The 22685-nt window shown below is 39.6% G+C and overlaps 2 protein-coding genes and 1 pseudogene across 2 annotated transcripts; all 3 read left to right on the top strand.

Annotated features, from left to right (window-relative positions):
• Positions 1 to 693, top strand: LOC101713626 (olfactory receptor 2AJ1-like). The gene has a single exon (XM_087204006.1). The coding sequence runs from the start codon at positions 16 to 18 to the stop codon at positions 616 to 618; it is 603 nt and encodes a 200-aa protein (XP_087060132.1). The 5' UTR covers positions 1 to 15; the 3' UTR covers positions 619 to 693.
• Positions 694 to 858: 165 nt separating this feature from the next.
• On the top strand, positions 859 to 6749 carry LOC106008682 (olfactory receptor 2AJ1-like; annotated as a pseudogene).
• A 14261-nt stretch (positions 6750 to 21010) lies between these two features.
• Positions 21011 to 22685, top strand: LOC101723866 (olfactory receptor 2L3). The gene has a single exon (XM_004875458.3). The coding sequence runs from the start codon at positions 21601 to 21603 to the stop codon at positions 22594 to 22596; it is 996 nt and encodes a 331-aa protein (XP_004875515.2). The 5' UTR covers positions 21011 to 21600; the 3' UTR covers positions 22597 to 22685.

Here is a 22685-nt window from a genome sequence, read left to right as displayed (position 1 = left end):
ACATGGAAATGCAAGATGATTCCTGAGAATCAGACTTCTGGCAGTGATTTCATTCTTCTGGGACTGTTCTCTTCCTCCCACACCAGCTTGGTCTTCTTCTCCTCTTTGTTCATCATTTTCATCCTGACTGTCACAGAAAACGTCCTCCTGATCCTCCTCATCCACAGGGACTCCGGCCTCCACTCCTCAATGTACTTCCTGCTGAGCCACCTCTCCCTGATGGACATCTTGTACATCTCCAACAATGTCCCCAAAGTGATCACCAACTTCCTGTATGGCACCAGAACTATCTCCTTTGCAGGCTGTGGATTCCAGGTCTTCCTGTCCCTGGCCCTGCTAGGTGGAGAGTGCCTTCTCCTGGCTGCCATGTCCTATGATCACTATGTGGCCATCTGCCACCCTCTGTGCTATGCCGTGCTCGTGAGTGACAGTATCAGTGTGCTCCTGGTTGCGGGGGCCTGGCTGGTGGGGAAGCAGAACTCCATAGTCCTCACAGCCTATGAGATCTACTTTCCCTTCTGTGAGTCTAGGGTGATGGATCACTATTTCTGTGAGATCCCTGCCTTACTGATGTTGTTCTGTGTGGACACATCACACTATCAACAAGGAGTTGATTAGGGCCAGGGATTTAGCTCAGTGGTTCCACCGCCTGCCTTGCAAGCGCAAGGACCTGAGTTTGATCCCCGGTACAAAAAAAAAAAAAACAAAACAAAACAAGGAATTGATGTAAGCAGCATTATTTTTCTGTTGACTCCTTTCTCCATGATCTTGGTATCTTATGTCAAAATCTTGCACACTGTCTTGCAAACCAAATCCTCAGAGGCCCAGAGAAAGTCCTTTTCCACCTGTTTCTTCCACATGGTTGTGGTTGTTATGTACTATGGGGCCTTTATTTTCACATACATGAGACCCAAATCCTACCACACTCCAGGTCAGGATAAGTTCCTGGCCATATTCTACACCATCCTCACACCCAACCTCAACCCTGTCATCTACAGCTTCAGGAATGAAGATGCTCTGAAGGCCATGAAAATCTTGCTCACATGTCTTCCCCTGGCTAAAAAGTGAGTGGGGAATAGGCCTCTACTTTAGCTTTTCTCTTTTTTATTCATATCTTGTAGCTCCAGGTTATTACTATGTTTGGGTAGAAAGACAATCAAAGCTTCTTTCTTGCTCTCAAATTAAGTGTGTTGTTGAGAATCTTGCTGACAATAATTAAGTAATAAATATGTTGTTTTTGTAAATGCAAACCTCTAAAAACGAACTCTTCTTTCTCTAGTACTAATTATGATGTACTTATGGTAAGAGCTGATAAAAGGTTTCTAACCAACTTCCACTCAATTTATAAGAGCCTCAAGGGATCATCTTATAAGAATAACTCAAACAGGGCCAGGGATTTAGCTCAATGGTGCCTCTACCTGCCATGCAATCGCATGGTCCCGAGTTCAATCCCCAGTACCAAAAAATAAAATAAAATAAAACAAAATCACTAACACAAACTTTCTATGTGAAATATGAACTCTTATCCTGTCTACATTTTCAACTTATATCTAATATGCACTCAGATCTCAGCATGCATTATTGGTATAATAACTTGTAATAAGTCATGCAATTCATATCACTAATATTCATATCACTAATTCATGTTACTAATAATATGCAGTGTCCTAGCATGCCAATAAGGAAAACTTACATTTTCTATAAAAGAAAGAGTACAATTAAATCTAGTTTTATCCCTGATGACTCATCTTTTAAGTTTGATTCATATTTTTGTAAACATATACAATATTATATTTATAGATTCATCTATGGATAGACAGTTTGCTTTGCAGTTAAATGTCCTGAGTGTCTTCTGCTCTCGGGCACTCAGGTGTGTATTTGACCATGTATTTGCAAACAACATGCCCATCTTCCGTGACAGGTTCCAGTGTCCCAACCCTCTTCCCACCGCTAGTGACTCACTGCCCCTTCCTAACATAGCCACTTCCATAGGCCTTTCCTTCCCCACCCTGACAACACAGTTAATCTCAGGTTGTGTCCGGGAAGAGGAATTCACAGGATCTTTCCACCTTGTGCACTGCATGTGCATTGCATAAACATTGCATGCAGAAGCCTAGAGTCTGAGTGTGTTGAGTTATAATGTGTGGTGGGCAACATGTGCTGCACATGTCAACATACATATCTTTTTTCTGTAATGCCGTATGTCCTCATGTCTGCTAACTCTAGATTGAGTTCATCTTATTCTTGCTGGCCTTCACTGAAAACAGCAAATTAATCAGCACTATTTTTATCCTTATTTGGTTTACTATCTCATTGCTGCACCTTTGTCCTCTAGGCAAAAGCAAAGAAAGAAAAGTTGAACATCTTGCTAATCATCACATTGCACATCCCCCAGCCTTCTCCAAAGTGCTGGATCTTTGCTATCTTCTTCTTCTTTCAAAGGACAGACTTTTTAAATTCCCACTACAAAATCAGAGAGAATTTTTTTCTGTCTTCAGTAATATACAGTCTTAGGTAGGAAATTTTACAACAAAGAGATATACAGGATTAGAGAATTAGTGTACAAAGTAGGGTACAGTTAATAAAACTATAGTATGAAGCATCTTCATTTAATAATTATACTTGTATTGTTTAATTCACAAAACACAATTATGTGTGATCATTATGTGTGTTAGTCATTTTCCTATCAATGTATAGCCTAGAGAACCATGTTATATATGCCAAATATGGATTGTAAAATTTATTTCAATGAGAAAAATGAGAAGTCATTTTTAAGCCCTGCACTGAGGGCAAGGGCTGATGTAACAGCCCCAGAGGGCTTTGATGCCTCATGGTCTGCAAGAAACGGCCTGGTGGCTCAGCCTTCTGAGTGGAGCCTCTGGGGGCTGCTCCCTGTGGGACAGCACAGAACCATTGCAGGAGCCTCCATTGTCTTGGGCCTGCACTGAAAAAAAGCAAGGCCTAGGCCAGAGGAAGGTCTGTGACTGCAGTTCCCAGCACACTGAGTTCAGTTATCCAGGGCTCAGAGGTGCCTCAGTCTTGCATCTGCAGAGTGCTGAGAATGGTAAGGTTTGATGTGGGAGGGGTGAGCCCACTTAGATGCTGTGTGACTGACAGGGAAGGGGGAGGTATGTTCCCAGCCATCAGGAACACAGGGACCGGCCAGTGAGGGGAAACTTGGGAGAGGTGATTATGGAGGAGGAATATGGAGATTACCTTGCATGCAAGGTAGGGACACAGAGGATAAACCTAGGATGTGATTTTAATTTGGATCTGAGCAGAAGCCTAACTACGCCTTCTCCCTAGATACATCATGTCCTCCGCCCTTCAGAGAGATCCACAAACAATGGATCTTAGCAGGGTGTGAGTCCATTACATAATTCTGACCTGCAGAAGTCTATTCCATTCCATTTTATTCACTTATATTCTATCATATCCTCAACCTCTCTCTCCTAGTTAGCAATAATAGCTCAAATGTTTATCAAAGAATACAAAAAGAATACCTATCATAATAACACTGTAATAATATAGATGGTAATATAGAAACAATTGAAAAAAATTTAGTCATTGTTTCAGAGTACTTGCCAGTACCAGGTTCTGGTGTGTGTGTGCGTGCGTGCGTGCGTGCGTGCGTGTGTGTGTGTGTGGGTGTGTAGCTGTTATGTTATTAACTCTCTGTCTTCTAATTTCCAAAACATTTTGAGGAACTTGATATGATAGAAATTGATTTCAGATCAATTCATTCCAGAATACTGCATTTTACCAAATTTGGGGTCTTATTCCCCTTTTTAAAAATTAGGAAATAAATTGCTTATGTTGCTATTTTCTTGATCTAATTACTCGAGAAAAGAGCAAACTCAATACTAGGTGAGGTAGAGTGTTTTATATTTACTGTAGCCCCTCCAGAGCACCCCATAAAGTCCATGATTGTATGAAATCTACATTTAGGGCAATTCAGTGTTCAACATCTGCCTCTCCCAAGCAGTTTCTGCATAGATCAGAGAACTATGAGCAGCATCCAGCTAGTTTTCATCTGTTGGTCACCAACCCAGGAAATGTCCCTATTTGAATATTTTTCATAGAACTTCACAGTATTGATGCTAACTGGGTCATTAATATTAATAGCTTATATGGTTGGGCTTTTTTTGGTGCCAGGGATCAAACTCAGGACCTTGCACTTCTGAGGCAGGGGCCAGAACCAGTGAGCTAAATCCCAGGCAATACCTTGTATTTTTAAAAATGTTTAAAAATAAATTATGACTTCCCCATAGTACAAAATATAACTGAACATATCAGAAATAACATTTTTCAAGTTTCAAATATAAAATACTTGTCACAGTAATTTTTTCAGAGAATAATTAACAGTGTTATTTTTGTCTTTTCACACATTACAGTTAAAATTATAGTCAATAAATATTGTGGGACCAAATAAGAAATGCTGAGCTCATGAATGTGCAGTTATATGAATCTTTCATCAAAATGTAACAGATAGATTGTTTTATTCATTTGTATAATGAGTACTTGAGAAGAGAAGGGAAAACATTTTTAAGTCTAAATAAGTTAAAATTAGTAAATATATAGGGCACATCATAAATCTTAACTAAGAATGAAACAAATTGTTAAAAGTTGAGTGTAGGATTTGTGCAGAGTAAAAGGTGACATAGGATTTATATCTCTTTGGAGGAGATATTGTGATATGACTATGTTTATAGGAAGAGAATTATTTCAATCCAGGAGTGAGTTCAGTGGAACATTTGCACAGAAACCAGGCCAGAGCACATTAGTTGCCAATTGAATATGCATGTCCAAAAGATTTCCATCAATCATTTGAAGCATTTTGTCTTGAGGTATAAAACAATTGAATCCATTGAATTATTAGTTATGAGCCAAATAGTTCATTTGTAATTTGTCATTGCAGTTTTCACATTGTGTTGCCATATATAAAATTATAAAAAATGATCCAATTTTTAAAAATCATAAAGCAGGCAAAACTAAAACATATTTCTAAAGATAGATTATTGGTTGTGCCTGACTCAAGCCTTTGATTTTCTCTGATAAAGTATGACTGATGTTTCAAATTGCATACACAGGCTAAGCTAAGTTTTGTTATTTTACTACTTATTCATATTGGGAGTCTTAGAAATAATGTACTTTACTTTCTAGTAGTATTGTATGAGTGAAAATACAATAAGATAAGCATGTTCCCCAGTTCATATGTTGCACTCCCGAGAGACAGACAAGGCAGGGCTTGCTGTGCCCCAGGCAGTGTCTCCTACAGCATTTCACCTATACAGCAGGGAGCAAGAGCACATTGGGGCAACACCCACAACACGTAAGTTTACTGTGAGCTACTCCAGGTGGGACAGAGTCGGGCATAAAAAATATGGAGAATGATCAGTGTAATGTGGACCAGGAGAGCCAAGGACTATGGGGGAGCAATGAGATTTCACAAGGCAGGGTGGCACCAGACTCCCTGACAGGGGGAGCCAGAGTGAAGCACATGGAATTAGTTACACCTGAGACTCAGCCTGGAACCAGGAGAACAGTCAACATATCAGTGTCCTCATTGGATTCAGAAAAGTAATTGTCCACATTTTAAAGCATCCCTGCTGACAACACTGGTTGAGAGGCCCTTGGTGTTGATTAGAAAAGATACATCACTGACTTTCATTTTATTATGTAGACATATGTAAAGGAGACTGTCACTTAATTACTTTTATCATTTCAATTTAATTAAGCAGCCATGCACTTTTTAAACTAACTAATTAATTTGTTATGATTATCCTTTTTTAAGGTAAACACTTAGGATTCAAAAAGAGCCCTGAGAATCAGAATTCCAGCAGTGATTTCATTCTTCTGGGACTGTTTTCTTCCTCCCACACCAGCATGGTCTTCTTCTCCTCTCTGTTCATCATTTTCATCCTGACTGTCACACATCCTCCTGATCCTCCTCATCCACAGGGACTCCTGTCTTCACTCCCCTGCTTCACTCCCTGCTCAGCCAACTCTCTCTCATGGACATCTTGCACATCTCCAACATCATCTCCAAATGATCACCAACATCCTGTCTGTCACCAGAACTATCTTTTTGCAGGCTGTGGCTGCCAGATCTTCCTGTCCCTCATCCTGCTAGGTGGTGAGGGCCTTCTCCTGGCTGCCATGTCCTATGATCCCTATGTAGCCATCTTCCATGTGCTGCACTATGCCATGTTCATGAGTGACAGTGTAAGTGTGCTCCTGGCCACAGGGCCTGGCTGGTGGAGACCCTCAATGCCACAGTCCACACAGCCTGTGTGTTCCACTTTCCCTTCTGTGAGCCTAGGGTGATCAATCACTATTTCTGTGAGATTCCTGCCTTACTGAAGTTGTCCTGTGTGGACACATCACACTATGAACAAGGAGTTGATGTAAGTGGCATTATTTTCCTGTTGACTCCTTTCTCCATGATTTCTGTATGTTATGTCAAAATTTTGCAAACTGTCTTGCAAACCAAATCCTCAGAGGCCCCAAAAACCTCCTTTTCCACCTGTTCCTTTCACATGGTTGTGGTTGTCATGTACTATGGACCTTCTATTTTCACATACATGGGACCCAAATCCTACCGCACTCCAGGTCAGGATAAGTTCCTGGCCATATTCTACACCATCCTCACACCCAACCTCAACCCTGCCATCTACAGCCTCAGGAATAAAGATGTTCTGAAGACCATGTAAAACATGCTCAACAGTAGTATTTTGTATAAAAAATAGGAAGGAAAGATGTTTGAATTCTCTATTATCTTTATATCCATATTTAATGCCTATAAGATATCTATTATTAATTTTCTGCAAAGGAGATGACAGTTCTGCCACTCCAGTTTGAGAAATAAAAGGTATATTTGAGAATGGTGACTGATCATAATAATGGTGCAACATGTTATAGATTTTGAGTGCATAGGTCTTATAATATATATCCTGGAATGATATGAATTACAATCATCCAGTACTTAGAGGTAATAATATAAAAACAGGCTTTGAACTTTCTTCTAATGAAATTGTAAGGATTTAATAGAAATATGTTAAAACACAAGTCATGCACAGATTATTCAAGGAAATATATATATATATTTAACTCCATTGTTGTGAAACAGTACTTTTTTCAAATTTTACATTCTGCTCTTTAAATCCACAAGTTCAAATCCAGATTACATCCTTATTTTTATATATTGACTTTTTGCTGATTGACCAAAGAAATATAAACATGTATATATTACCTAATTTTTAGTAAAAATATTAAATTTATGGTTTAGGCTTTGAACTAAAACAAATACAGGACCTTACACTAGTATAGAGAACATTTGACTTTATAGTTTACATGTGTCATTAACCTAGATTAATCCTAAGTAATTGGGTTATTAAGAAGTCTAGGGCAGGATAAATAATTATATTTGGGAAGATGATAGATGAGATAAACAATGTAAGCAGCTGATAATGTGTTAATGAAAGGAACAGAATATGAGCTGCAGGTTAATCTGCCTCTGCTCTGTCCTAGAGCTCTACTCCAAAGCTCCCTCAGAGCCTGCTCCCACATGGATGCTGTCACCTTGAGGAGATAACTTCTGTCATGGGCACATCACTGCCCTTGTGCCATTCCCCACTCCTGCCCACCCAGTGTGAGGGTTTGGCTTAGGCAAGGTCTCTGCCCCTTATCTCAGAAGTCCAGCCACTCACTCACAGACACAGAGGTCCCTCCACTTCCTCCAGCTGAGCCACACTGTGAGGAAGGATGTTAGCCTGGACAGTGGGTCTGGATGTGCTCCTCACTCTCTGAGAGCCTGGGGAGGAGGGCAGGGGGAGGAGGGCAGAGGGATGGTGAGGAGAACTTGGGTCCTCCAAACATGGCACTGAGGAAGATGCAAATAATCACTTCTCCAGACCAGGTCAAAATTTTAGAGACTGTTTTGTAGGTCTGGATGATGTTCATGCAAAATAGTGACCTTTGATGAACTTTTTTCAAATGAGTAGATCAATAGCTTGAGTTTGGCATGGCCAGTGAGCCTGACAGGCTGATCTCCTGTCCAGCCTGAGACCCTGAGCTGTCATGTGAGTTGTGCTGTTTAACTATTAAACTGGTACTTGTATTATTTTGTAAATGATACAATTAAAAGGTAAATACAATAAGGGAAATTTTGGTGCTTAGCTATTAACTATATGATATGATTTGTATGAGGCCTAAGGCAATTCTCTCTCCCTCAATGTGAACCACATCAGCCAGAATGTTGGACATCCATGGAAATACAGCAGATGGTCACTTTTCCCCTCCAAAGGAAATGTATGATAACAGAGAAGTACCTTTAGGAAGAAATAGGCTGCCTGCTGTTGAAATATTTCCCTCACATTACAGAATTTAACCTATTTGCAGGAAAACCAAGATATTAAGTAATTAAGCTCAGTAGTCAAATACTACACTGAGAATCTCAATCTCCTAGCCCATTCTCAACTGAATCAAAATGTAATTTGGAACAGAATCACTATGTATCTTTGCTGAAAACACATATAAACTCATCTACTATAAACAGAAAGTATAATATGGACAAAAAATGACAGGGCCAGGCTCAGTAGCACATGCCTATCTTTCCAGAGGCACAGGTGGGCTAAGGTCAGAAGATTGTGAGCTATAAGCCACTTTGCAAACATTAAGAAGACCCTGGCTCAAAACTGAATATCATCATCATCTTAATAATAACAACAAAATGCGCTGGGGTGCAGCTCAGTGGTAGAGCACTTTCCCAGCTGGTGCAAGGTCACGGGTTCCATCCCCAGCACTGCAAGGACAGCAGTAGAAAGAAAGATGGCAAGATCTCCCTGGAGTATGGAAAATCCCACCTGCAACTCCTCAACCATGCACAATGCCAAGTATGTGCCTGATACCCAGTCCTACAAAGGGGCCACAGGTGACCCATTTGGTGTCACAGGCAGGGCCAGGACACTTGGTGACCTTGTCCCTATGGCATCCATGAATCTTGGGTGGATGTTCACACCCCTGATTCACCGAGTAAGCCCTGCGCGAGAGAAAGTCTTGCGTCAAAGACTTGGCATATGTGCCTAGGCTGAGGCTGAGATTCAGGCTGTTAAGAGTAAATTCAGGTCCTATCACAGATACTTTAACCTCTGCCCCCTGAGGCAGGGCAGAAGAAAGAAGCAAACAAAAGAATGTTAAATGTTGTCTGTTCTTTCTGCTGAATCAAGGGTACTAATGTCCTTTATTCTGTGCTATTATGAGTGAGTTTTGGGATTATATTTTCAGAATAGGTAAATGTACTATTCATTAAGGAGTTGTATGATTTGGTAAAAAATTCACGTAGGTTGAAGACAAAAATTTTACACTATCATATATACACATGCACACTCACACTCGCACACACTGTCATTGTATTTATTAGGTTCATACACTTCTCTCTTCCCTTAGGATGAACTAAGTTCCAAGCACCAAGGCCCATGCCATGTGAATGTGTGGGGCCTGTGGGGCAGGCATGAGTCCCTCAGCCCCAGGCTTATGCACGGCATTGTGACCTGGGTTTGGGTCCTCAGCTACCACCTTCTCTGGCAGGCTGGGGTGGGGAGCTGTGAGTTCTCAGTCAGGATTGTGAACAGCAGAGTGAGTGCTGACCCAGGCTTCTGTTTGCAGCAGCTCATGTCGGGTCAGGGGAGTCCTCAGAGACAGAGGCTTCCCTGGGACTGGGACCCCAGCCCCTCATTGTCACCAACACTTGGCTGTGTGACTTCCTGTCTGGGCTCCTGCAGTGATGAATGTGACTCGAATGGACATTGATGTAGTCGACTCTGATGTCTTCTTCCCCATAGAAACCCTCTGTGATGAATCTGGACCCACACCACATAAAGGGCCTCAAACCGTTTGAGGCCCAAAGTGTCCTGTGCTTTGGGGAAGAACAGAACCCAGCACTTTGGGTCCACTGGGACATGCTCTGAGACAGTGTTCAAAGGGAGGGACCCCCCAAGCATGAAATCAACCTTTAGAGTGCCCAGCATGGGACAAGTTAGATTTTCTTTTAAAATCACCCATGAATAGGGCCAGGGATTTAGCTCAGTGGTTCTGGTGCCTGCCTCACAAGTACAAGGTCCCAAGTTCGATCCCCTGTACCAAAAAAAAACAAAATCACCCATGAAGCAGCAGTACTGAAGAGTGATATAGTGACAAAAAGACACAGCAACCAATTGAACAGAACAGGGTGCCCAGAAAAACCAAAATCACATAAATGTTCATATTATCTTTCAGTAAATGTGCTAATATAATTCAATGGGAAGTGTACAGGGCTTTCAATAAATATTCTAGTAAATTGATATTCACATGAAACCTATTTGAACCTTTATGTATTAAAGACCTAAAAAATTAATGAAAACTATAAAACTCTTGAGAGAAATACAGTCTTCATAAATAATCTTCATTATGTTGATTTTAGCATGGTTTTCATGTATATGACAGAAAAATGACAAGTTCAAAATAAATACATTATAAATTGTCAAAAATAATTTTTTACACCAAAGAATATTTTCAAGGGAAGGAAAGGATAAGTAGTTGTCTTAGAAAAGTATTTGTAAAACTTAATGCATAAATATTGCATATAAAACTACTGAACAACAACAATAATTATAAAGCCAAACAACTAGAGATACCAGCGAGGTACCCATGGGTACCACAGCGGTGCAATTGTAGGCAGGTACTAGCTAGGGCCCCAACCATCCCCAGCATCTTGAACCCACTGGCCCAGCCAAAGGCTCACCTAGAAAAGAGCTGCACAGGTGCACAACCAACAGTCAGAGGCCCACCCAGATATTGGTCAGTGCATGAAGACCCCAGCCAGAAGCCACTAAGACACCAGTGACTGGGGTGCACAGCCACCAGCCAAAGCCTCTCCAAACAGCTAAATAAGTGGGCAGGCCCCAGCCAGAGGCATGCCCAGAAAGCATCCAAAGTGTGCACAGGCCCCAGCCAGAAAACCACCTGGACCACAAACTGCACAGGGATAGAGAAGGACACCATTCTGAACCCAGGAATTGGCACAAGGATGAGCAGCAGAGAAAAGGCCTCTCAGTGGCTTGCTGAAAATTGAAGACCATTGAGTAAGCAAAAAGTGGCCTCAACAAAGGCACAGCAGGCTGCACCTGTTGAAATGAGAAGACACATAAACAAGTCTAAAAATCAGACTTCCAGATAACCTAAGGCAATACCAAAGGGCAAGGAGATGGAACAGTCTGATACTTAACCAACTGGATACCCTGAACTGGCAATGAAAGAGAATCTGGCAAAAATGAAATCAGAAATATTTTATCTGATAACAACAGAGATTGTGTCCATAGTGCAAGACATGATTAATAAATCTAGAGCAGACACTTAAAAAAATAGAGAAGCTGAGGAACATTATAGAATTCCAATACAGGAAACAAATGGAATCCATAAAAGAGGTGCAAACAGATTTCCAGGAGATTAAAAACTCCATTAAAAGTTTACATATCAGAATGAGCCAATGTGAGGACAGAATTTCAGATGCAGAAGACAGGATTCCAATTAGTAACCAGAAAAAGAAACATTTCCTCAAAACAGTAAGGGGCCACAGGAAATCAAACCAGCAGCTGCTAGATGATACAAAGCAGAATAAAATAACACAGATCACAGTCAAGGAAGAAACAGGAGAGACTGCAAATGACATACAAAACTGGTCACAGAAGTAAAGGCAGAAAACTTCCCAAGTAGGGGAAATGAAAATGACATACAGATAAGTGAGGCATATAGGACTCCAACTAGTCCTGGTCAAAAAAAAATCTACACCTAAGCATATAATATTTAAGATCCCAGAAACCCAAAAGAACAAAATCCTACAAAGAAAAGAAACAAATTACATACAAAGGAAAGCCCATCAGAATCAGAGCAGACTTCTCAACACAAACCCTCAAGGCAAAAGGAGCTTTGAGTGACATACTTCAAGCTCTAAAAGAAAAGAACCTGCAACCCAGATTGATGTACCCTGCAAAATTTTCTTTCAAAATTGATGGAGAAATAAGATACTTTCATGACAAAGGGCACCTGAGAAACTTCATGGATGCCAAACAAGCACTCCAAAATATTTTAAACAATATCCTAGGAAAAGACAATGAGGATCACAATGACGGGAAGCACAGCAGAATGAAACTGTCAGACAAGACAAGACATTAAATGCAACAGGAGAGAATCCAACAAGAAAAAGTCCTGCCAAGGACAAGTCAATGCATATCAGTTATAACAATCAATGTCAATGGTCTCAATTCATCAATCAAAAGAAATAGACTGGCAGAATGGGTCAAGAAGCAAGAACCAACAATATGCTGCATACACGAAACACACTTAATTAAAAACAAAAACCTTATCAACTGAAAGTTAAAGGGTGGAAAATAATACTCCATGTGACAGGAACTTGAAAAAAACAGAAGTAGCTATACTCTTTGCAGATCAAGTGGATTTCAAAACAACACTAATTAAGAAAGACAAAGGACATTACATCCTTGTAAAGGGAAGAATCTAAGAGGAAGAAATGACAATCATAAATATCTATGCACCAAACACTAATGGGCCCAACTATATAAATCAAATACTAATGGACATGAAAAATCATGTAAGCACTATTACAATAGTAGTGGGGAACCTCAATACCCCACTGTCACAAATAGATAGATCAACTAGACAAAAAACAAGCAACAAAATACTAGAATTCAATCAAACTCTTGAAGAAATCAACTTAACAGATGTTTACAGAGTGTTCCACCCCACAAAATCAGAAGATACATTCTTTTTGGCTGCACATGGGTCATTCTCCAAAATAGACTACATGCTAGCTCAGAGGACATATTTAGGTATGGACAAAGGAACTGAAGTTATCCCCTGTATATTAACATACAATAACGCAATGAAATTGGAGATCAATAGGAAAAGAAACTGAAAGAATTTCATAAACACATGGAAATTGAGCAACACACTTCTGAATAACCAATAGGTCACAGAGAAAATTAAAGAAGAAATCAGACCATTTCTACCATTAAATGACAATGCCAATGCAACATATTGGAATCTATGGGACACAATGAAAGCAGTCTTACAAGGGAAATTCATAGCAGTGAATACTCACCTTAGGAAAACAGAGCTAGCTCAACTATACAATCTGATGATGAACCCCTAGCTTCTAGAAAAAGAAGAGCAGGACAAATCCAAAGATCATACAAGGGAGGAAATTATAATGATCAGAGCACAAATCAATGCAATTGAGCCTAAGAGAATAATACCAAAAAAATCAGTGAAGCAAATTGTTGGTTCTTCAAAAGAGTAAACAAAACAGACAAACCCTTAGCCAACCTTACCAAAAAAGGGAAAGAAAAGACCCACATCCATACAATTAGGAATGTAAAGGGTGAAATTACAACAGACCCAGCAGAAATCCACAGGATCATCAATACCTACTTTGAGAAGGTATATGCCAATAAGATGGAAAACGAAGAATCAGAAAGATTCCTAGATATGTATGAATTACCAAATTTGAACCAGGAATACATAAAAATTCTAAACAATGCATTATCAATCAATGAAATTGAAAATGTAATTAAAAACTTACCAACTAAGAAAAGCTTGGGCACTAATGGCTTCACTGCTGAATTCTATAAGGCATTTAGAGAAGAAATATTGCCACTAATGATAAAACTCTTCAATGAAATTGAAAGGGAAGCAATATTCTGAAATTCATTACTGGAAGCAAGCATCACCTTGATCCCAAAAGCGGAGAAAGGCTGAACTGAAAAAAAGAAGTATAGGCCAATCTCCCTAATGAACATAGATGCAAAAATCCTCAATAAGATGCTGGCAAACAGAATGCAGAAGATCATCAAGAAGATCATACATTCTGACCAAGAGGGATTCACCCCAGTGATGCAAGGATGGTTCAGCATACATAAATCAATAAGGGTATATACTATATTATATTAGAGTCAAGGACAAAACACATATGGTCATCTCAATAGATGCAGAAAAATCATTTGAAAAAATTAACACACATTCATGATAATAAACATACAAAACAGTGGAATAGACAATCCCTACCTCAACCTGATAAAAGCTATCTATGAAAAACCAACAGCCAATATAATACTAAATGGTCAAAAACTGCAATCCTTCACACTAAAATCAGGAACAAGACAAGGATGTCCACCATCACTAATCCTGTTCAATATAGTTCTGGAAATATTAGCCACAGCAATTAGACAAGAGAAAGAAATAAAAGGAATAAAGATAGGAAACGAAGAAGTCAAATTGTCATTAATTGCAGATGACATGATACTCTATATAGAAGACCCCAAGAACTCCACCAAAAGTCTTCTAGACTTAACCAGATTCAGTAAAGTAGCTGCATACAAGATCAATGCACAAAAGTCAATAGCTTTCCTCTACACGAACAATAGACTCACTGAAAAAGGAACTGGAGAAACAACTCCCTTCACATTTGCATCCAAAGATATGAAATACCTAGGAATCAACCTAATTAAAAAAACAAAGACCTCTACTCTAAAAACTATAGCACTCTGAAAAAAGAGATCAAAGAGGATATCAGAAAATGGAAAAACATCCCTTGCTCCAGCTTAGGAAGAACCAATATAGTGAAAATGGCCATACTTCCCAAACTGCTGTACAGATTCAATGCAATCCCAATTGAAATTCCAACAGCATACTTCACAGACCTTGAGGAAACAATCCAAAAATCATTTGAACAAGAAGAGACCCAGAATACCAAAAGCAATTCTAGGCAACAAAGACAAGGTAAGGGGTATCACAGTCCCCAAATTGAAATTATACTACAAAGCCACTGTGATAAAAGAAAAAAAAAAAAAAACAGCATGGTACGGACCTGAGGACCCATGGAACAAATTAGAAGGTCCTGAACCAACTCCAGATACACTCAGCCACCTTATCTTTGACAAAGGAGCCAAACACCCTCACTGGAGGAAGTATAGACTCTTTAATAAATGGTGCTGGAAAAATTGGGTTTTCATTTGCCAAAGATTAAAACCAAACCTATACCTCTTACCATGTACTAAACTAAAATTGAAATGGATCAAAGATCCAAACAGTAAACAGAAACACTAAACCAGCTGGAAGAGAGGTTAGGTGGAACTCTTGAAGACATTGGTGTAGGAAAAGATTTCATGAACAAAACCTCAGTTGCCCGTGAACTAGCACAAACAGTCAACAAGTGGGATGTCTTCTTATTAAAAAGTTTCTGCACAGCAAGAAAAACCACCAACAGCATTAAGAGACAACCCACAAAGTGGGAAAAAATTTTTGCCAGGTGTTCCTCAGACAATGGCCTACTATCTAGAATGTATAAATAACTTAAGAAAGCACACCTCTCAAATTTAAAGATCCAATCCAAAAATGGGCATCTGAAATAAAAAGACATTTCTCTGACTAAGAAGTAAAAATAGCAAATAAACCTATGAAAAAATGTTCAACATCACTGGTCATTTGAGAGATGCAAATGAAAACAACACTGGGATTCCACCTCACCCCTGAAAAAATGGCTGCTGTCATAAAATCAACCAATAACAAATCCTGGCAGAGCTGTGCAGGGAAAAAGAGCCCTTCTCCACTGTTGGTGGGAGTGTAGACTGGTGCGACTACTGTGGAAATCAGTATGAAGGACTAAGATTAGAACTCCCATTTGACCCAGCTAGTCCCCTTCTGAGTATCTTCCCAAAAGAATGAAAAGAATCATACCACAGAGACATATGTGCACTCATGTTCATAGCAGCACAGTTTGTAATAGCTAGAGCTTGGAAAAAGCCCAATTGTCCATCAACTTGTGACTGGATAAAGAAAATGTGGTTTTATCTTTTCTATAAAATGCAGTACTACTCAGCCATAAAGAATGAGAAATTGGAGATATTTATAACTAAATGGATGCACATTGAGGCAATACTCTTAAGTGAAAGAAGTAGGACACACACGTGTAAATACAGAATAGTTTCTCTGGTATGAGAAACTAAAACTGTAAATAAGGATCAAAATGTATAGTAGATACTATGAAATAGGAAATAAAGGTGAAAAGGGGAAGGGCAAGTGGGAGAGGCAGGGGAAAGAAAGAAGGGAATGGAAGTAATATGAGAAAATGAAAAAATGGAAACAAAGTCTTTGGAAATGGGGAGGGGGGTTTGAATGGAAGGCATGGAAATGGGGAAAATAGGAATCAAGATATATTATATAGGGCCGGGGATTTAGCTCAGTGGTTTCGGCTCCTGCTGTGCAGGCACAAGGACCCGAGTTCGATCCCCGGTACCAAAAAAAAAAAAAAAAAAAAGATATATTATATAAAGGTACAAATTCCCATTAATGAATGTCATTATATTGCATACCGAAAATATACCAATAAAATTATTTTTTAAAACCCAAATAACTACAGTTTTTATAAATCTGGGAAACTCTGAGGTACTCCTCATTCGTGAAGTATTCAGGGGTCTCTAAGTTCACTACCCAGTATTATCCAAAAATGGGCATTTGATTTGATTACACATTTTTTCCAAACAGATATATAAATGGGCAATAGGCATGTGAGAATATGTTCACTTTACTGTTATTTATTTTCATTAGGAAAATGAAAATCTGAACCTCATTAAGATAAGTCTTCATACCTAGTAGGAGATCTGTCATCAAAAAATAAAAAAAAGGAAAATAGAGCCAGGGATTTAGCTCAGTGGTTCTGGTGCCTGTCTTGCAAGCGCAAGGTCCTGAGTTCAATCCCTGGGACCAAAAAACCCCGAAAACCCAAAAAAACAAACAATAAAATGGAAATAAAGAGAAAATCAGAAAGAGGAGAAATATCAGGTGTAAGCTAGGATAATAAGATCTTGGTGCATCACCCATCGGAGTTTAAATTTGTGAGCAACTGTGAAAATGGTGTGGCAGTTCCTCCAAATGAAAAGCATAAAAGTATCACATTATTAAGCAATTCAAGATTATTCCAGAAGTGAAATGGGGACTCCAATGGATATTCCTGTACCAACATTTATAGCCGAGAATTAGAAACTACACCAATGCCTAGAAAAATGACAAAAAATAGATAAGCTATGTAAATCCAAGGAATATCATTTGGATTTCAAAGGGAATAAAATTCTGATATATCCTATGAAGATGAACCTGAGAATATTATTCTAACAACAATAAATAAGACTCAAAAAGACAAATATTGCATGATTCAGCCTTCACAAGAACCATAGGAGAAGTACAGTGGCACTTAAGTTCACAGAACTACACTCTCTCTGATATTCTGGTTGCAAACCAAATTGACCAAGAATCAAATCACATTTCCCCATAAGATCCACATTGGACCTAACCTTGAATTTGATTCGGTTTGCATCCCCCTGGATTTGTTACCATAATCATGAAAAGAATACAGTTTATTAACCCAGGTATCTGTGTACCTCATAAGTTCACAAGTATAGAATGAGCAGGACTGCAGGGAGGGTGAATGGGGGCTTCTCTTTATGGAGTGAATTCAAACTATGTATGTTGAGAGGTTCAGGAGCTGCAAGGAGTTGATGGTTGCACCAAAATGTGAATTTGCTGAATGGAATTGAATAGCACCACTGTAAATAATTGAATAATAAATTTTATTTAATGAGTATTTTAGTACATAAAAATTAGAAAAAATAAACCTGTATTAGACCAGTAGGCTCCCTTCTGAAGAGAAGCCACCCATTAGTTGTTACTAGAGATTATGAGATAGATATTGAAGAACATTTCTCATATTATCTGCATGGAAAATGTAGTATTAGATCTTTCCTAAACAGCATCATTAAAGTGACAGATGCCTGATAACCAATTTAAACATTAAAATATTTTCTGAAATAATAGCTATTACCATCATGAGAACAATTTGATCATAAATAATAGTACTGAAAGCACACTAAAAGTTATTCCTCAAATGCCAAATATTTCAAGAATTTCTTCGAGTGTGCTAATGTCAAATTTATCATATTAAATTATAATGTGGTAAAGTTGTTGACCAGTAAAATCAAAACTGTCAAACCCATGGAGACACATTCTAGGATCCGAGGGATGGATAAGGAATATTTAATCACAGGTCCCATGGGACTGAGATGCAGTGACCCTGGGAGAGTCTGAGTAGAATACTGGGATCTCCCCAGCCACTAGCCCTTGGCACCCAAGGAAGCACTGAGGACCCGTGGGCTCCTTCCAGGCCTTGGCCCAGGCCCAGCCTGTGAACAGGATGAGGCCTCTGTGCTCCTTGTCCCTGAGGACTTTCCAGGGGAGCACAAGGGCCACAAAGCACCTGCGTCAGGGAGGCTGGATTTGGGGCTCAGGTTCACTGCGGAAGAGCCAGGCAAAGGTGCGTGTGGGCTGCGGAGATGAGACTCGGGAGGAACGGGCAGGCTCTGCTCATGCAGATTCGGGGTGCAGCATCCTCTGTCTAGGGGAGGATGGGGCTGGGCTCTAGGTGTGCATTTGGGTGCAGTTCTCATGGGAGTCCAGACTCTCGAGGAAGCACTTAAAATAATAAAATATGGAGATAAGTCATTTTTAAAACTAGGCTTTTTTAAGAAGACAACTTTAAAAGAAATTTTACTTGGCTAACATGACTTTAAAAGATAAATGCATGAATAGATGCTAGATGATTGATGGATTTTCCTTAAACTAGATAAAGTGAACATGCTCATTAAGTACATTAAATTATTTTTTAAATATGAAGATGGTTTATATCTAAAGCATAAGTTATCATAAAATGTAGAAAAAGATGAGAGTGATTCCGAATGTGTAATGTGAATTGATAGTGAAACTGATTGGTAAATCCAGAGAATGGCTGATATTGTCTATAAATTACCTTTCTTGAGATATAAATATAGTCAGGATGGTATACATCAAATTATCTTTTCTTTTGGAAAGTATGGCTGCTTTAAACACTATATGATACAATATATATTGAAATTTTATATAAACTCAAATGATATTTCAAAATGTGAGATTTCTTTGACTATTAAATGAACTAAGATATTTATAAGAAATTCCATGTTTCAGAATACATACTCTTCAAGTAGCAAGAGCAGGTGTGTCATGTTTAAACCTGTGCTGCACCTTTTGGGCATGGAAAACATGGGGGCAATTTGAAAATTCTTGAATTTGGACTGGTAAGGTGAATTATTTTCTCTGGGAGTAGGGGTATTTTCACTCAGGTTGATGAGATGTTGAAACAGATGTCGAAGGCTTGGCACGAATCCCATTGGTCCTGTGGATTACTGTCTACATTGGAAACAGTCCATATTTAATCTACCATTCCATATCTAATTCCATATATAATCTTATTTAGAAAATGAGTGCATAATCCGTGTAAGTGTGGAAAAGTTGAAAAATGAAATGGATGTAGAGTTTCAGGCACAGTCGCTGAAAGTTTATAGTCAGAATTGCTTTTTGGACTAACATCAATATGGCCCTGGGTTTGAACGGAGTGCAGGATGTTTGTGCCAATGACACTGGGACACATGCAGGTGGGCTTGTGCTGCTCCTGTGAAATCTGAAGGAAGAAGCTCCATTTGAGAGTTCTGCTTCTCCTCAAGTGTTACGGAACATAGTTTTCTTTATTTCTCCAGTTCACTGTATTTTTTTTCCTATGAGTGCAACAAGATCTCAAGGGAAGTGAATTTTTATCTCCCCAGTATTTTAACTGATATGAATCTGTTAATTATAAAAGCTTTTCCATCTATGTTTGATAAAAGACTATAAGTTGAAATTTTCCACTAAAGCTTCTTTTACGCGTTAATTTTCAAATACCACATTTAGATGAAATAGTAATGGGGTGACAGTGTGTTTTTAAATTTAAAAATACCTATTGAAAATAATTGAGGTTTTCCTAGGAATCAGGCATGTGTCCCAGTAATCTTTCTCCACCCAATGCTGCCTGATTTTGCTACTTAACAAGTCACATTAGAAGTCTGTGACCGTCACGGCTGCACAATCATCTCAGTTGTCAGGGAAACTGTAGCAGTGCCTGCACAGACACCTTTATGCTTGGGGAGCTTATGTGGGCTGCTCTGAGCCTGAGGCCAGCCCTGGGCATCCAGCCCCGCTCAGGACATGCAGACTCTCCCCTCATGGACTGGCCAAGCACAGGTTGATCCTCAATGCAGGCTGGGGAGGGACCCACAGGTCCTGTCCACCAGGGCAGTGCACTTCCTTGCTGAGAGGGAGAAGGGGAATTGTGTCAGACTCTGTGCCCGGATTGTGCAGATGGGCAGCGGGAATCCACTGCAGCCTGACCCACATTTGCAGGAAGAAACCCTGTGATTTACTCACTCCTCTCTCAGGACATCTGGCTGCCTTCTTAGGTTCCATCTCTGGATGATGCTGATCAATCTTCATGCGGTTTCCTTGATGTTTATGACTTAGAAGTACATGGTAATATGCGTCCACACTGTGCATGCCAAATCCCTTCAAATCCTTAAAATGTTCTCTGTCTTGTTTCTTTATCTTTCTACATGGCTGAAAACAAAAACTGCTTGGATCCATCTGAAGGGATTATCATGACATATTAAAAAAATACAAGAAATTACATCCCTTTCTTTTTTTAAAAAAATAGAATCTGGTATAAAAGCCCTTGAAGGGAGCAGGCATCTCATGAAGGACTCAGTTTCAGGACACTGCAGAACAGTGCTTGTTTTTCCTGCAGAGAACATTTTACAGGGTCATTTGGCTTCAATTGTATAAGACTGTAAGCTCACATCCCTGCTGCCAGCTTGACTTCATGCTCATAAGAGGGCATGCAGACACAGGCACGGTCAGAGTTTCAGAGCTGAGACACATTTGCCAGGAGCCAGTGGGTTCTATGTCCTGGGAAGGCTGATCTGGTCCCAGGGTTATAAAGTTTCTGCCTGCAGGTGATTAAAAATGGTCCCTCTGCAAATCTCCAGATCACTAGGATAACCTGCAGGGCACGAAAACAGAGGAAGTGAGCTGTTGGCAAAGCACAGTGAATTTTCATGGTTTTTTATTGTTTTCTTTTTTGTTATTTCTATTTTTTAAAAGTCTATCTTTAAGCTCCTTGTAAAAATTGTAGTATTCCAAACTTTAAAAAAATACTTTCTAATGGTAAAAGTTTATAAAATTCTGCACAAACAGGAAGTAAAAGCATCACTAGGGGTCATGAACAAGTATTAAAATATGGGTCTATAATTGAGATACTTCCATTATTTTACATATGTTCACCTGTACTGTAAGAATTTCTCTTGAGGAAAAGTGATTTTGTAAGTGAACACACTCTGAGTTTGAATAAAGGTACTAAAGACATATGTTATTTTGATAAACTTAGAGATTTATTATATGTTGTTAAAATATGTTTGCCATCTACAGGCAAATATGTGAGGTAGAAAATGGAAGTCCTTTTTGAGAAATTTTTTCTTTATTAAAGAGCTCTAGCAGTTGAATATGTCAGTCTTAGTAAAGTAATGAATTGAAATAACTTCTTATTTATATACACCACATCACTTCAGGCCCTCTCAGGAAAAGCTAAACAAATGCTTGATGGAAAATTACACTGAGACCTCTACTGACTTCATCCTCCTGGGCCTGTTCCCCCCATCAAGCCTTGGCCTTTTCCTCTTCACTCTCACCTTCCCCATCTTCCTGATGGCCCTGGCTGGAAACCTGTGCATGGTCCTGCTCATCCTCCTGGACAACCAGCTCCACACACCCATGTACTTCCTGCTCAGCCAGCTCTCCCTCATGGACCTCATTTATATCTGCACCACTGTGCCCAAGATGGCTTCTGGTTTCCTCTCTGGAAACAAGTCCATCTCCTTCATTGGGTGTGGGGTTCAGTGTTACTTTTTTGGGAATTTAGCAGGTTCAGAAGGACTGATCCTGATGTCTATGTCCTATGACCGTTATGTGGCTATCTGCTTCCCTCTGCACTACCCCATCTGTATGAACAGAAGAGTGTGTGTGCTGATGATCCTGGGATCCTGGGCAATGGGTGCTGTCAACTCCTGTGCTCACACAGTTTATGTCCTCCATATCCCTTACTGCAGGTCCAAAACCATCAACCATTTCTTCTGCCATCTCCCATCCATGCTGACTCTAGCCTGCATGGACACCAGGGTCTATGAGTACACGGTGTTCATTAGCACTATCCTCTTTCTTGTGTTTCCTTTCCTGGGTATTCTGTGTTCCTATGGTCGGGTACTTCTTGCTGTCTACCACATGCACTCACAGGAAGGCAGGAAGAAGGCCTATTCCACCTGCAGTGCCCACCTCACTGTGTTGACTTTCTACTATGCACCCTTTGCTTATACTTATCTCCGCTCAAAATCCTTCCAGTTTCCAGAGGAGGACAAGGTTCTGGCTGCCTTCTACATCTTCCTCACCCCAGTGCTCAACCCTGTGATCTACAGCCTGAGGAACAAGGAGGTGCTGGGGGCTCTGAGGAGAGTAACTAAGAGAATCCACTCTCTGAAAGTGTATGCAAGTTTCTACCCCAGCACTCAGGTGCATGTTGATGCTGTGATATGCAGACATTAAAGTGTTATTTTACACCTAAAATTTAAAAAGTAAAATTTAGAAGGTAAATTTAGAAAATTTAGAAAGTAAAAAAATTTCTCATGTCTGAA

This window comes from Heterocephalus glaber, unplaced genomic scaffold (genome assembly GCF_053883595.1).
Source record: "Heterocephalus glaber isolate CG9 unplaced genomic scaffold, H.glaber_assembly_v1.0 deba00001831, whole genome shotgun sequence".
NCBI lineage: Eukaryota > Metazoa > Chordata > Mammalia > Rodentia > Bathyergidae > Heterocephalus > Heterocephalus glaber.
The sequence above is the reverse complement of the archived record's forward strand: the minus strand, read 5'-3'. Positions and strand labels throughout refer to the sequence as shown.